We start from the raw sequence: 14941 nt of genomic DNA, 5'->3' as shown, positions 1-14941 counted from the left end.
AGGTCTCTTTAAAAAAGACCCGCTGCTGTCCTTCGGGGGGTTTTCCCTAGTGGGGGAGATTGACTGAACTTCAACTGCCTTCCTGAGAAGAGGAGGCTGGGTAGCGAAGCGTCTCCCGGGCAACGGCGTCTCTGAATCATAAATCTCAATACAACAACCAGTCGGCGGGTGAGGCTTTCAAGGCACACGCGTGCACAGCATGCACAGCATGCACGGGATGCAAATTGTGCACGTTGTGCACGGTTGTTTCGGGAGGAAGAGGCGATTTGCTGCTATCGGACATTTGCATGAGATTAGCGACGTGGCTAACTTTGTATGTTCGGTTGGAGATCGCTGTCCGGTATGGAGAGCACGTGCACGCCCCTCCCCCTAAGTCAACCGTGCACGGTGAGCAGCTGGGTCGCATGGTCGTCGCCGTGTGCGGCCACCTGTTAGGTTACATGATTAACCCGCAAGAACCACCTTCCTCCTCAGGCACACGTGCAGAACACACCAGCTAACCACACCGTGACACGCGTGCATGTACGTGCACACGCGTCTCAGAGAAAGCGATAAGGTTGCACAGCTTCCTTCCGGCGTTCACAATGTTTTTTTCCATTTGTGCAGCCACATGGGTAATACCTGTTTACACACACACACACACACACACACACATTGGCTTTTCATTATTTGGAAATGCACGATTATTCCATTTTAGGGAAACAGAGCGGAGTTTAGGGGTTTCAGTCGCACAGCTGCGGTGGTTGTTTACATCTCGGGGGCCAGGAGACTCGGCAAACACAAAGAAAAAAAAAAAAAAAAAAACAACAACGCAGGAATCTCTGCGTCTCCTCCAGACTCCGGATGTTCATCCTCCGAGTGAGCGAACGCTGGAAAATATAAACACGCGTCTGAGGATCTGCACAGCTTCCTCTACCCACCGTTCAAGTGACATCATGACCGAAGCGCTGCGCCACTGCAGCGAGAGGATGAAAACGGAAGCGAGACTGACCGACGCCGCAAAGGTCAACGTGGTCACCATGTGACCGAGCCGCTCGGCAGAACCCTGTGACTTCCAGAGCGACCGTGTGAGGCGTCCGCGGCGTTTTTTGGCGGTTAAGGGATCTGGAGACACTCTGTTAGCTCTTGCTTGACCTTCTTTTGCTATCTTGGAGATCCAAGTATACGCGATTGACGTGCGAGGCGCTAACAAATCGTTCGAAACCCGAATGTCATTTCTACCGACTCGTGAGTCACGATTCCTCGTCTCTATTAACTCATTCGCCAACTTGTCCCTGCTGCTGCTAGTTGGCGAATAGCCGGCAGATAAGATTCTCAACAGCACGCCGCTGCTAATTTAATTGTATTTGTATAAAAATATTAAGTGAATCACTGTATCAGCCCTGTGGGAAGAGCTCTAGTTTCTTGCTTCAATTTCTCCATTTTTTCCTCCATGTTATGAACCATGATCGAAGAATCACAGAATGCTCTCAGTAGCCCTTCCCTCTCACGAAACAACGGTTCACCAAGTGACCTAGTCAACAAATTGATCTGAAGCTCCAAGAAGCCTTGCACGCTCACGAATCGACTCACTCAGTAACTCATTGAACGATTCACTCAGTATCACAGAATAGTCCTCTTCGGTCACAATGCGAACAACTCACTCAGTAACTCATTGAACGATTCACTGAGGAACTCAGGATAGTCCTATCCTCTCACAAAACGAACGACTCACTCAGTAACTCATTGAACAATTCACTCAATAGCACAGAGTAGTCCTATCCGATCACAATATAAACAATTCACTCAGTAGCTCAGGATAGTCCTCTCCGCTCAAAAAACAAACAACCCAATCAGTAACTCATTGAACGATTCACTCAGTTTGCACAGAGTAGTTCTCTCAGCTCAGAAAACGAACGACTCACTCAGTAACTCATTGACCGAATAGCTCAGTAGCTCAGAGTAGTCCTTCCTGCTCATAAAACTAATGACTCACTAAGTAACTCACTGAACGATTCACTCAGTAGCGTAGAGAACTCCTCTCCTGTCACAATACAAATGACTCACTTAGTAACTCATTGAACGATTCACTGAGGAACTCAGGATAGCCCTCTCCTCTCACAAAACGAACGACTCACTCAGTAACTCATTGAACGATTCAGTCAGTAGCACCGATGATGGGGAAGTAAAACCAATGTCAAACGTGTGTGTGTGTTTGTGTGTGTGTGTGTGTGTGTGTGTGTGTTTGTGTGTGCATGCAAAACACAACTTGTTCCAACCTATCTGTGGTTTAAGTTGTGAAAAGGTGAAGTTCGAGGACCGTCAAACTGGTGTTTATGTACTCCGGTGCCAGGCAACGGATGCTGCAATAAAATCGAGCCGTTCCCGCCACCATCTCTGCCATGTCATCGCACGCTGCCCTGCCCTTCAGCCGCCCTGCTATTAAATGTGTTCGCCAAAATAACAGGAAAGGGAAAATAAGAAAATAAGTAAAAATAAAATAACAGGAAAGGGAGAATTAAAAGGGATTTATGGCCTAGGAAGTCAACCCCCTGACACACACACACACACAAACACACTGTCACACGTCTGAAAAAAGTGTGCGCCGCGTTAAAACCAACGTCAACAAACCGGACGGTGCCTGCTGAGAGCCGTGATCCACGAGGTTACTGACAGAATGTGTTTCAAGGCGTGCCAAGAGAAGATTTGGAAGAATTGAATCAAATCAATTGGAGGCAGATCAGAAGACGGGAAGCGACTCTGAGCTTTTCAGCTTTGTCTTCTTTTATATAAATATCAATCGCATCTCTCCAGGCTCTCCGTCTCCCAAAAAACACCAGCAGTTGACTGACTCAGAGAGAGGGAAATGTTTGGATGATTGACAGCTGCCCAGTTTGGATGAAGCCCCGCCCCCTTGTTGATACATCAGCTGTGATTGGTCCAAACCAGAGTTGCACTTCCTACTAACCCTGTGTGCAGGTTCAACTGCACAGACAATGAATGAGAAATTAATAAATGTCCTTCTTTTGTCTCGAAGTGTCATTTCTTTTGATATAAACTGAAAATAACAGAATCGCCCGCTCCATCGGCGAGATTTCTGAGATTTTGTGTGCTTTCTTTGGCCCGGTCGCCCGTCGCCTGGCAACCGTTGCCTTCCTGTCACTCAGAGCTGCAGTTTTCAGAAAGAGTACATCTCACCACCCCCCTCGGCAAATGTAAATATGGGCCTCTTCATCATATAGAGCCACGTGTGAGTGTGTGTGTGTGTGTGTGTGTGTGTGTGTGTGTGTGTGTGCGCACGTCCTGAGCCCCGCGCCACTTTGAACCCCCGCTGTTTACATCAGACTCCATTAACTACGAGTCCACATCTGTTTAGCGTCTGCGCCGTATCTCACCGACCCTGCGCGGCTGCCGGTGTGTTCTCCCCCAATGCATCACACACACACACACACGCACACACACAATCAGTCTGACAAGGGGTGGAGTGAGGTGACGGAGGGCAGATGTTCAACAACCTTTGAAGTTTCTTATAAAAAAAGAGGGAGGAAGCATGAGAAAGGCCGCCCTCTTGAGATTTGAGCGCATACCGCCGCCACCGCCGGCGGAAGCCATGGTCCCGGTCGGAAGGACGAGCAAGAGGCGCGGCCCCAGACTCCATCCAGCATCCCCTTAGGATGACCTTTGCCCTTTCGGTTTCCAGTTTTCATTTTAACACACACACACACACACACATGCATATATATGTGTCATCCAACCCTCCAGCTGTTCAGGGCGTGCATGAACTCAAAGTGCTCCCCCCCCCCCACACAAACACACACAGACACACACACACACACACACACACAGACACACACACAAGCTCTTCTTTAGCTCAATGGTAACTCGCAGTTGAAGGCTGCACACTGCCCTCTAGTGATGAGGAGATGCCATGAACCCCCTAGGGATGTTTGCATGCACACACACACACACATACACACACACACACACACATACACACACACACACACAAACACACACAAAAGAGAAAAGGTCACCAGAACACATGGGTGGAAATATCTTTCTACAAAAGTCTGACTTTATCTCTCACGCAAAACAACGACATGGTGACGCGTCTGGGCGTCCTGGTGGTCGCTAGAGAACCCGCGTTGGTTCCCCGCCGTGGCGCCGGGTTAAGCTGCGGATGAGAGGGAACGATGTGAGCGAGAACCAGGAGAACCTGGGGCGGCGCCGGCGGGGGTCGATGAGGTCCGGGAAGACCCACCTTTAACGACGACCTTGGCCACGACCTCGCTGTTGCCGATGTGGTTGCTCGCCACGCATTTGTACGTGCCGCCGTCGCTGACTTTCATCCTGGGGATGAAGAGGCTCCCGTCCTCGGTGGTCACGGCGCCGGACGGGAGGGCGGTCGACCCGCCGCGGCCCGGCCGGCTCCACTCGAAGCGCAACGGGTGGGAGCCGTGGGCGAGGCACTGCAGGCGCAGGGCGTCGCCGGCGTGGAGCACCGCCTTCTCAGGCAGGCAGGTGGCGTAGGGCGGGGCTGAGGGAGGAGGGGCGGAGTTATGGTCGGGAGAATCTGCAAAAAATAAAAATAAAACGTGGATCTACGGCGTCCGACTCACTCTCCACCTCCATCTGGGTGTACGCCTCGCTGTAGCCGTGCTCGTTGGTGGCGTTGCAGATGTACTGGCCCGAGTCCTGGCGCCCCACGCTGGTCAGAGTCAGGACGCCGTTGCTCATGGTGTGTTTCCATGGCAACGGAGCCCGCAGCTTGGACCACGTGATGACGGGAGGCGGGGTGCCTGAGAGGAAGGAGGCGTGAAAAGGGGAATCGAGGCCGGAGGACCGGACGCAGTTCGTTGAGTTACTGAGTGAGCCGTTCATTTTGTGTGCAGGGAGAACTACTATGAATTACTTTGTCATTCGTTCAGTGAGTTACTTAGTTAGTGGCTAGTTCTACGAGTGGACGGGCCTACTCTGACCTGCTGACTGATTCGTTCAATGAATGAGTCCTTCGTTTTGTGAGCAGGGAAGGCTACTCTGAGCTACTGAGTGATTCGTTCAAGTCACTGAGTGAGTCGTTCGCTTCTCTGAGTGCTTGAGTGAGTTGTTTGTGGAGTTACTGAGTGAGTTGTTCATTTTGTGAGTAGAAAGAACAACTCAATGACTGAGTCATTTAGTGAGTAGTTAATTCTGTGAAGGGACAGTGAGCTACTTTGTGCTTCAGACTGATTCGTTCATTGAGTTAGTGAGTGAGTTGTTCATTTTGTGAGCAGGGAGAACTACTCAATGACTCAGTGATTCATTCAATGAGTTAGTAAATAGTTAATTCTGTGAGGGGACGGGGCTACTTTGAGCTTCTGACTGATTCGTTATAGTTAGCGAGTGAGTCGTTCGTTTTGTGAGTGTGGAGGACAACTTTGAAGAGCTCACCACTGGCCTTGCACTCCATGGTGACCAATTGCCCCTCCACTGCCGTCACCTCCTCGGGGGTTGCCGAGGCCAGCGGGGCTCCGGGCCCGCCCACCACCTTGATCATCACCTTGGTCTCCACCACCCCCTCGGTGTTCTTGGCTACGCAGATGTAGACGCCGGAGTCCTCCGGACGCATCGAAAGCCACTGGGCAGAGGAATCAGAGGGGGTTCAAGACGAACACATTACTGAATACCATTTCTTTTTTACCTCTATATAGTTGGATTCATTCCTCTGCCTGGTGACCAGCTGCAGGGTGGAGTCCTGGCGTCTCCACATTAGCGAGGGGCGCGGCCAGCCCGTGGCGTGGCACGCCACAGATGCCGGGTCTCCGATCCGCACCCGCAGGATCCTGGCTCCAGACAGGCTGACTTTAGGCGGATCTGACCGGGCGCAGAGACACAGACGACGCTAAAAATCCAGCACGTCTACATCACGGGAGGGTTCATGGAAAAAAAGACTCACATTTGACTTTCAGCACGGCAGCGGCGGCGCTGCGACCCGACGGGCTGGTGGCCACGCAGCGGTACTGGCCCTGGTTGGCGGGGCGAGCCGCCGCCAGGGTCAGCACCGAGCCGTCCGGCCCGGTCTTGGCGTTGTCTGGGGGGGGGAGAGGGGAAAGAGGTGAAACCCGGATGGCGGTGATGGGAGTGCGACGCCTAGATGATCGGCGCCCGGACCTGGCAAGGCCTGGTTGTTGGCCCTCTTCCACTCCAGCTTGGCGCCCGTGGCTCCGCCCCCAACCTGGCACCGGAAGCTCACGGACTCCCCTTGGCGCACAGTGGCCGTCCGGGGCTCCACCGTGACCACGAGAACTTGACCCGCCGCTGCGGTGGGAGGGGGACGGAAAAATGGCGTTACCAAACACTCTGTGAACCTTTAGACCGACTGAAAACAAACAGCCCAAAGCAAACACACTCTACAAACACACACCGAGCAGACGGACTAATTCCCTAACCAAGAGCCTGAGAGAAGCGCAAATTATTTAGCGTCCGGCTAAATCGCAGAGGTGAAAACACGGCCTCCGATGGCGTTGGCGTCGGAAACCGCGCACATCTCGCGAGCAAATTAAAGCTTCTCGGCTGCGGATATTACTTATTGATCGAGCAGAGTGACGGGGAACCACCGTGTTGTCCGGAGGTTCCCCGTCGCTGAAGCTGCTACAACCGATGTCCAAAATCAAATAAAAACATCTTCAATACCTGCAAGGACCAGGGACAGCAGAACCAGCGCTGTGTGTGAAGACTCCATGATGAAGACTCTCGCTCTTCCTCTCTCTCTCCACAGTGCACACGCTTTTCTCTATCACATGCAATCGCTCCCGACCTTTCACCCCTCTCCTGCCGTTCACCTCTCTCCTCCACTCAAACTCCGGCCCAGACAGTCACGTACCGACGGGCACTCAAAAAAAAACATTCTGAGGAGATTCTGTCGGTCTCAGCTGACATGGCGAGCTGTTATGAAACATCTAGATGAAGGGTTGTTGCCCGGCTTACGAGACCCGGGAGGTGATTGGGTGTAAAACAACGGCGGGAGGGATCGTCGGAGGACGGAGAACCCGGAGAACCACTAAAACACGATACGGTTTCCTATCAAATGTTTTTCGTTCCATCTGCGCTGACGCCCTCAGAAATCAGAGTTATACAAAAAAAATGGTCCAATCATCGGAATAGAAAAATGTATTGAATAGATTAAAAAAACAATAATAAAAATAAATAAATAAATAGATAAAAATAATAATAATAATAATAATGAATAGAATTATTCACAATTGGTAACCAATCATATTCCAAATCAGCAGATTTTCAGCTCAGACTAATGGTTTTCAAAATCTTTGGTTGTTAGTGTGTGTGTGTGTGTGTGTGTGTGTGTGTGTGTGTGTGTGTGTCTGTGTGTGTCCATGTGGAGGGGACGTGCACGAATCCGTGCACCTTTTATTTGCACAGTCTGACAGCCTTTGATTCAATCAATGGGTCGATGATCCAGGAGGATAGAGGCGTCCGCTCATGGAGGGGGCGGAGCCTATCACAGCTGAAGTGAGGGGGCGGGGTTTGACCCCGACAGGTCACCTGTCAATCACAGACATCAAACCATTCACACTTACGGACAATTTAGACACTTCGATCAACCTGCTGACTGTTTTTTGTTGTTTTGTTTTTTTTTTTGTGAAGAAGGTGGAGAACTAGATTAGAACTTGGAGCCGTCTTGCAGAACACCGCGAGACAAAAATGGCATTGGTGGGGGTCGGACAGTGGGGTTTGCCCCCTCTTGCCACATGCGAATACAGAGTGAGATTGGTTGCTATGGCTACTCGCTTGCCGTGTCTGTTACTATGGCAACAGAGTGGAACTGACTTCTTGCAAGGAGACAACAAGGAGGGGAGTATAATTCCCCAGGCACGTTCCTGTGCATTCCCGGGGAGGAGAGTTTCACAACACACACACACACGCAGGTAATGCAGTTTAGAGGATTAAAAAGAAAGAGGGGGAATTCATATCGAATGACAAGACTGCTTTCCAGACGCTGACATGACCTAAATGGCCTCCCCGATCCCTGCGAGAACACAACTGGAAGAACGGGTTCTCGGCTGGAACGTCACGCCGAGTTCTCGCTCGGTTGGCATCCGCCTTCCCCTGACGTTTCTGCCCTCTGTCACCCTGGAGATCAGGAAGTTTCTGTTTCGTGGAACTTCCCCCCGCACCGAGCAGACGGCGTTGCATCCCCAAAAACGGACATTCAGACTCTGCGCTAAGCGGCTCCGATTTCGGTCCGCTGTGTCCATGTTCTCCCCGTGTCTGTGTGAGGTTTCGCCGAATTCTTCCTAAACATTGAATAGGTTCACTGGAAACCCCAAATTGTCCAGACATGTGAATGCGTGAGTGAATGCTTGTATGTCTCTATATGATGTGTGAGTGAGAGGGGGAAACTTGATTGTCTTTATGATGTGAATTAATGAATTCTGCTTCCAAAACCTGGTCTCACCTTCTGCACTAGCTGGGGAAAATTTGACTATTGTGATAAAGTTCTTTATCTTCTGTAATGCAATTACTAAAACCAAAATGTCATACATTCTGGATTCATTACAAATCAACTGAACAATTGCAAGCCTTTTATTATTTTAATATTGCCGATTATGGCTTATATCTTAAGAAAACTCAAAAATCCTATGTCAAAATATCAGAATATCATGAAAAAGTAATTTTGTTTTTTTTTAATTGCATTACAGAAGATAAAGAACTTTATCACAATATTCTAATTTTCTGAGACAGTCCTGTAACGTTTCCACCCAGGATCAGCAGTGTGGCAATGAATGAATGAATGAAACTTTAAAGATGAGTGATGAGAGAACCAACATTGCAGTTCTTTGCGTGTTTTTAATTAAAAACAACCCGGGTCATGTGACCTGCTCACGTGACACGGCTCCACCTGCAGTGTGACTTTTTTTTTTATTTACAAATAAAAATGTACATTTAACCAAAATATTATAATAAAATACATTTAAAATACATCCTTCATATACACCACAGTAATCACCAAAATCTTTAAAATGTATATCGTACTTCAAGGATCTATTTTACATGTGTTTTATTATTGTTTGTGCTCACAACTGTTCTGGTAAAATGTACAAGCCTTTATTGTGACGAGAAGTGGATTCTCACTGCAGCTGCAGGATAAATACATTTTTATTTACTATGAAGACCGCACCAAAGTAAAGGACTTTGTTGCTTTTGTACAATTTGTTTTGCTTTAGGGAAAATTTTACTTTATAAAAGGAAATGGACAAACAGCCAACCAAACTTCATGGTCTTTCTACAGGAAAATGGACCAATACAGCATCATTATAAATGGACTTCAGAACCAGTAAGAACAAACTTTATTTGGGAAAAATTTGTTTAATATTTGTGTGTATGTGTTTACGTGCATTGAAAGTGAGTGTTTTCGTTATGCTCCTTATATGGCTTTTTGATTTTTGTATATATGTATAGTTTTGTGTTTCTCTTGGTTAAACAGATGTGTTATGTATATATATTTGTTAATTTAAAACAAAAATACATGGTAAAAAAAAGTTACAGACCTGCAGTGAAACTCCCGCCGGTTCATTGGTCCAAGATGGCGACCGGAAATGGATCGTAAAATTAGGGGGAATTCGGTAACGAGCCGCCACCGCTTCCGGTTTGGCTGAATAGGCGGATCCGCGGCAGTAACTTCAAATCCGACTTCAGAACCTGAAGGGAGTAAGAACGAACTTTTTTTTGAAAAAAAAGAAAAAACAAAAAAAAAAAACAAACAACAACAATATTTGTGTGCCTGTTTATACATGCATATAAAGTAAGTATTTTAGTTATTCTCTTTAAACGGCTTTTTGATTTTTGTATACCTGTATATATTTGTGTTTACCCTGCCTTAACATTTTTTGTGTATATATATTGTGTATGTATATATTTGTTAATAAAAAATAAAAAATAAAATCCAGCTGCGACAGTTCACCGTCCTGCCAGCAGGCGGGAAGGAGTCGGCGCTACGTGACGTCACGCTTCTGGGGCTGATGGGAGTTGTAGTCCAGACGCGGAAGAACACTTCCTGCTCCGAGGGGAAAGACGTTTCCACCGCCGCCGCTCACCGAAACAAGCCGCCGGACCCCGCGGGGACTGAAGTGAGGACAGAGCCCGGGCGAGTGGGTGTTTATCGAGTCCACGTCTCTTCTCTCCGCCGGAGGGAGGACGAAACAAACTTTTCCCGGGGGAAGTTTGGAAGTTTTCGCCCGGCGAACGGTAGCCATCGTCGCCCAGGTACGTCGGCTAATGTGAACACCGAGCCGGGACTTTAGCTTCTCCTCTCTCACTTTTTCCGACGTTTGCGGGAATAAACGTGAACTTTGACAAAAATACACAAAAGAAATATGAATAAACTGTAAAAACACAAGTGTGGTCCCGGTTGAGGGTACGACGTGTCAGTTGAAACCCGGCGGCGGGAAAGTAAATCACGGTACAGCTGTGATAGCAAACAGGATAAACACAGGTTTGCGGATGTAAACAAATAGAGGAAAAATACATAGAAATTCGAACTTTTTGGGGCGAAAATGGGCACTGGGGCGAGTTTGTCCACTGTTGATGAACACATGAACTGTCTTCCTCTTTTCCAATGAGTCAAATTTAGTTGAAGAATCTCTCTCTCTCTCTCTTTATCTATCTATCCATGTATGTATGTATGTATGTGTGTTTTTATTTAAGAGAAAGCAGCTGTGTGACCTTACAAGCAGTTTCTCCAGATTCCACAGGATTAACTCCTCTGGATCATGAATGGCGTCTCTGTCAGCGGATGGATAAAGTCACTATTATCGCAAACACTGACTACCAAGGCGGGCGATGCAGCCGTCAGCTGGTGGATCCTCGTGGGCTTCCCTCCCCGTCCTTGTCCACGCTTTCTTTACACCACCAACCTTTTTGTTTCCTCCTCAGATGTCCTTGATGGACCACTTGGCGGTGCGGCCCGTGACCGCAGTGGCATGGGCGTCCAACGCCACCACCTGCCCTAGAGACTTCAACCTGGTAAGGACGCGTGCCGTCTCACCAAAAGTGAGACTACTTTTGCTTCCTGTGGCACCTCGAGTCTGCTTGTCAGCAGAATGTGACAAGAAGCGGTGTCTCCACGCCGTGTTATTGTCCATCCCATGTAACCGTGGCCAGTTTGTTATGGCGACCGTGAATCTGAGCAGCAAAGTTCCCTGTCCAGGCAGTAAACTACCCTCTCTAAAGTCCTGGCCAGAGGTGTGTGTGTGTGTGTGTGTGTGTGTGTGTGTTTATATATATGTGTGTGTGTGTCTCTACGTGTATGTTTACAAACTTGTGCTTGATGACCTCCACAGGGAGCATCATAAATTCCCCCACTATGCAACAATTAGCACTCCAGTGCACTTTTCTTTACAATAGTAATTTGCTCTGAAAAGCAAACACAAGTGTAGTTTAAAAGCACCTGGAGGGAGGGGGTGAAAGAAGTACTGTGTTACTTTGTTTGCAAAGTGAATTTAAAAGTAGTTTGGACATGTCAAATAGCTGCTCAGTTCCCCTGGCTGTCCACTAGAGGGCGCTGCAGCACAGACTGTCAACTGGAAATCGCCAAGTGTGGTGCAGTAATAATCGAAGGAGGTTACTTTCCTCCCACTTCAAGGCACACACATTGTCTTATGGTCACGATGCGTATCTATAGCGACCCACTCGTCTCCGTGTTCACCCCGTCCCGCAGATCACCCTCACGGAAGACGGGACAGCGGCAAACTTCTCCCGCAGCTTCGTAAAGTCCGGATATTACCTCTGCTACAGCAAGGTAACGGCCCCCTCTGTGTTTGTGACACAGCGAACCGTCGAGGGAGGCGTCTGTGTCTCCTCACCGTCCTCTCTGTCCTCGCCTCCCCTTTCCGTCTGCAGCTCCCGACGGCTGGTATGGTGGTGTCAGACATCCGGCTCATATCAGAAAGGGAATCCATACCTCATGGATACTGCTACATAATGGAGCACCTTGAGCCCAGTGAGCGCACACACACACACTCATCTACTTGGACGTACAATTCAGGGTTTTAGTTCATCATTACTGCTTCAATTTACAGTCTATTTTCTGTGCGTGTCCATGCAGAGGCCTCTGTTTCAAAGAAGAAGCGCGTGTGCGTGCACATGGTCCCGGTGGGCAGCGTGGACACGGCGGTGCTCGACATCAAACTGACGGCCAAAAGCAAGATGATGCTGCAGCACTACACCTACGTGGGGTGGGTGCAGGCGCCACGTGCACGGCCTGGCCACCGTCGACACGCAAGTCAAGTCACTCTGTGTTTCCCCTTGGCAGAGACATCAACGGCTACGTGCTGTGGTGTCGGAAGGGCCACTTTTCCAGCCCAGTGCCGCAGATCAAGCCCCGCAGCGTCAGCCTGGACTTCCGCGGCCTGTCGCTGGACCAGCCCCTCGCCCCCCTGCCCCTCAGACCCAGGTAGACCGGACGCTTTCCGCGACCCACCTGATATAAGAATAAGAATGAGAACAACTTTATTTATCCGGAAGGAAATTGTTTTGCCAGAGAAGGAAATTGTATAAACAGTAAAAAAAATAAAATAAAAAAAATAAAAGGGGATATAAAAAATGGGGGGAAAAAAAGATATCTTGATATCTGACTTAATATCACCTCATTAATTTTGCTTTTCCGACCTTTTACACGCAGCAGTGAATGAACTACCTCCCGTTTGGTTGTTGCATATTGACTCCAAGGAGTGGGTTGATGGGTTTTGATCGTAAAATCCCCCTTGCAGATTCTGTACTTTTATAACAAATTCTAATATTCTACACACACCTAGTGTACACGTTTTTTTCAAGCACTTTAGAATTGAATGTATTTGTGCAAAATGTCCCAGGTGCTTCAAGTCATCATATTTAATTGAATGTCTTGAGCTGTATTTCAAAGTCGTCATAGCAATGACAATCTCAAGTGGCGTTTCTGCTCCGTCATATATTTGAAATTTAACCCGGAACTGGGTGTTTGATCTTGGTGGATGTATATATGTTTCCATAGCAACCCTCCTCCTCCTCCGGTGCCGCCACAGAGGATAAGTCAGAGGCGCTGCAGCCTCAGTGCTAAGACCACCCTGGACAAGCCGGCGGACTGCAGCTTCCAGGGAATCACCGGTGAGTCTGCACACACACACACACACACACAGGTGGAACATGCATGAACATGCTCACCTGTTCTCCAACCCCTGCAGCTCTGGATGGAGTTCCCTTCAGCCTCCATCCCAAGTTTGAAGTCCAGCCGAACAGCTCGGTACGTCTTCTACACTCCCCGGCCGGGATTTCATTACAAACCCGAATGAGCCTGTAACCCAACCTTTACCCTTTCTCCGCCTCCAGGCCCCTCCGATAAACAACATTCTCATCAAGTCCCTCCAAGACATCGAGAACGAGGTAAGGTGACGTGACTCACGCCTCGGAGGCGAGCGTGCACGCCTCTTTGGACTGACGTCTTCTCACCCCGCCTCCCTTCCCCTTTCAGTACAACTACACCTTTCTGGTGGAGGAATCTGCCGCCAAGAGGACCAGGCCGTCGGTCCAGGCGCCGGGGGCCGCCCCGTCAGCCCAGTGACCTTTCGCACCGAGCTGGACGCCGGTTTGTGTGGGCTTATTCTTTAAAGCGCCTCGTGGGAAAGTCGTCGGACGACGGAGGCCCACTCTTCCTCGTCATCGTGTTCCCCACGACACCGGTGGTCAGACACAAAACCCTCCTCCGGTAGTTTAACCTGCACAATGTCACTTCCCCTCTCTCCCTCCATCTGCTCGCCATCATTCCTGTCCAAGTGTTAATCTAGGGGGCGTCCAGCAAAGCGACAATGAGGGTCGAAACAGGGTCCAAAGACGAGATGCATCTTCTTCTTTCGTATCTGCCGCGTCCGGCGCAATGTTTTCTGACGCGTCAGGAAGACGCCTCCTGATTTTAGTGAGCCAGCGGGCGAAAAACAATCCAACGCCAATGCCTTGTACTCCTTGTATTACCTGTAGCCTAACTTTAAGAACGTGTATTATTCCAAAACACGGCTTACCTGTATGAATGTGACCGGACTGAGGCCGGAAGTTTTCCCTGGTGGTCAGAAGTTACGTTTTTGTTTGTTTGTTTTTAACTAGTTTGGAGCGAGGTCTGAATATTTATCTTTAACTGTAAAATATATTCATGTTTTTTATGGTCTGTATAAAAAACTTTAACTGCATGGGAAAAATAAACATGGGGAAAAAAAAAGAAAAGAAAATCTCATTGATTTTGTATTATCGGGAGTAATGATGCTGTTAATCTAGATTATTTTTCAAAAATCACCCCTTTTTTTCAGACCAACATTACTTTCAGTAGAATCACGCAAAATGATGTTTTTTTTTCCACGGAAATCACGCAGAGACACGCGCCCCAATGGGTAGGGTCCGGCTTGAGTGCAGCAGCGCCCCCTGCTGGACGCATGACGCACTGCATGCGGAGGTTATTTAACGTGCGTTGCTTTTGTGTGACCGCCGAGAAGTTTGCTTTTTAAAAATAACGTTTTCAAATCCAAACTTCCCGTCCTCCCGTGAGCCCCTTTTTTCACGCTATTTCTCTCAAAGTCGATCCTGATACACACACAAAAAAAAAAACCTGTACGTTTACTTTATCGATCGATAATCCAGTATGTGTATCCTCTTACGTATTTCGCAACAAACGAGGTATTTTCGTCCGGTATTTGCTTCTGGGTTTTTATTTTTAAATTTACAACCAGAGACCGGATGTGACTGAAAGGGGGGAGTAAATGGAGGGGAGGCGGAGGCTGCAGCCGCGGGATGACTCGCTTGCTCTGTTTGTTCTCCTTTCCGGAAAAAGGGGGGAGGAAAGGAGGGATGAAGGGGGAGGAGGGGTCTGATTCCAACCAGCTGTTTCCCGCCTCATACGGATCAGCTGCACACACACACACACACACATTCGTAGTAGGCGGAGACC

The 14941-nt window shown here is 48.7% G+C and overlaps 2 protein-coding genes across 2 annotated transcripts; one reads left to right on the top strand and one right to left on the bottom strand.

Annotated features, from left to right (window-relative positions):
* Positions 1 to 4032: 4032 nt before the first annotated feature.
* sid4 (secreted immunoglobulin domain 4) lies at positions 4033 to 6868 on the bottom strand. Its single transcript, XM_086142822.1, has 8 exons — positions 6652 to 6868; positions 6130 to 6276; positions 5915 to 6049; positions 5660 to 5832; positions 5410 to 5596; positions 4599 to 4778; positions 4241 to 4516; positions 4033 to 4153 (listed from the first exon to the last, which is right to left on the bottom strand). The coding sequence occupies exons 1-8, from the start codon at positions 6698 to 6700 to the stop codon at positions 4149 to 4151; spliced, it is 1152 nt and encodes a 383-aa protein (XP_085998948.1). The 5' UTR covers positions 6701 to 6868; the 3' UTR covers positions 4033 to 4148.
* A 3169-nt stretch (positions 6869 to 10037) lies between these two features.
* On the top strand, positions 10038 to 14228 carry mvb12a (multivesicular body subunit 12A). The gene is made up of 10 exons (XM_086142821.1): positions 10038 to 10239; positions 10909 to 10998; positions 11693 to 11773; positions 11875 to 11974; positions 12080 to 12209; positions 12287 to 12427; positions 13004 to 13116; positions 13194 to 13252; positions 13339 to 13392; positions 13481 to 14228. The coding sequence occupies exons 2-10, from the start codon at positions 10909 to 10911 to the stop codon at positions 13568 to 13570; spliced, it is 858 nt and encodes a 285-aa protein (XP_085998947.1). The 5' UTR covers positions 10038 to 10239; the 3' UTR covers positions 13571 to 14228.
* The last annotated feature ends 713 nt before the right edge of the window (positions 14229 to 14941 follow it).

This window comes from Fistularia commersonii, chromosome 35 (assembly GCF_037954325.1).
Source record: "Fistularia commersonii isolate RoL2024-O1a breed Wild chromosome 35, RoL_Fcom_v1.0, whole genome shotgun sequence".
Classification (NCBI taxonomy): Eukaryota; Metazoa; Chordata; class Actinopteri; order Syngnathiformes; family Fistulariidae; genus Fistularia; species Fistularia commersonii.
This window is presented reverse-complemented; position numbering and strand designations above follow the sequence as displayed.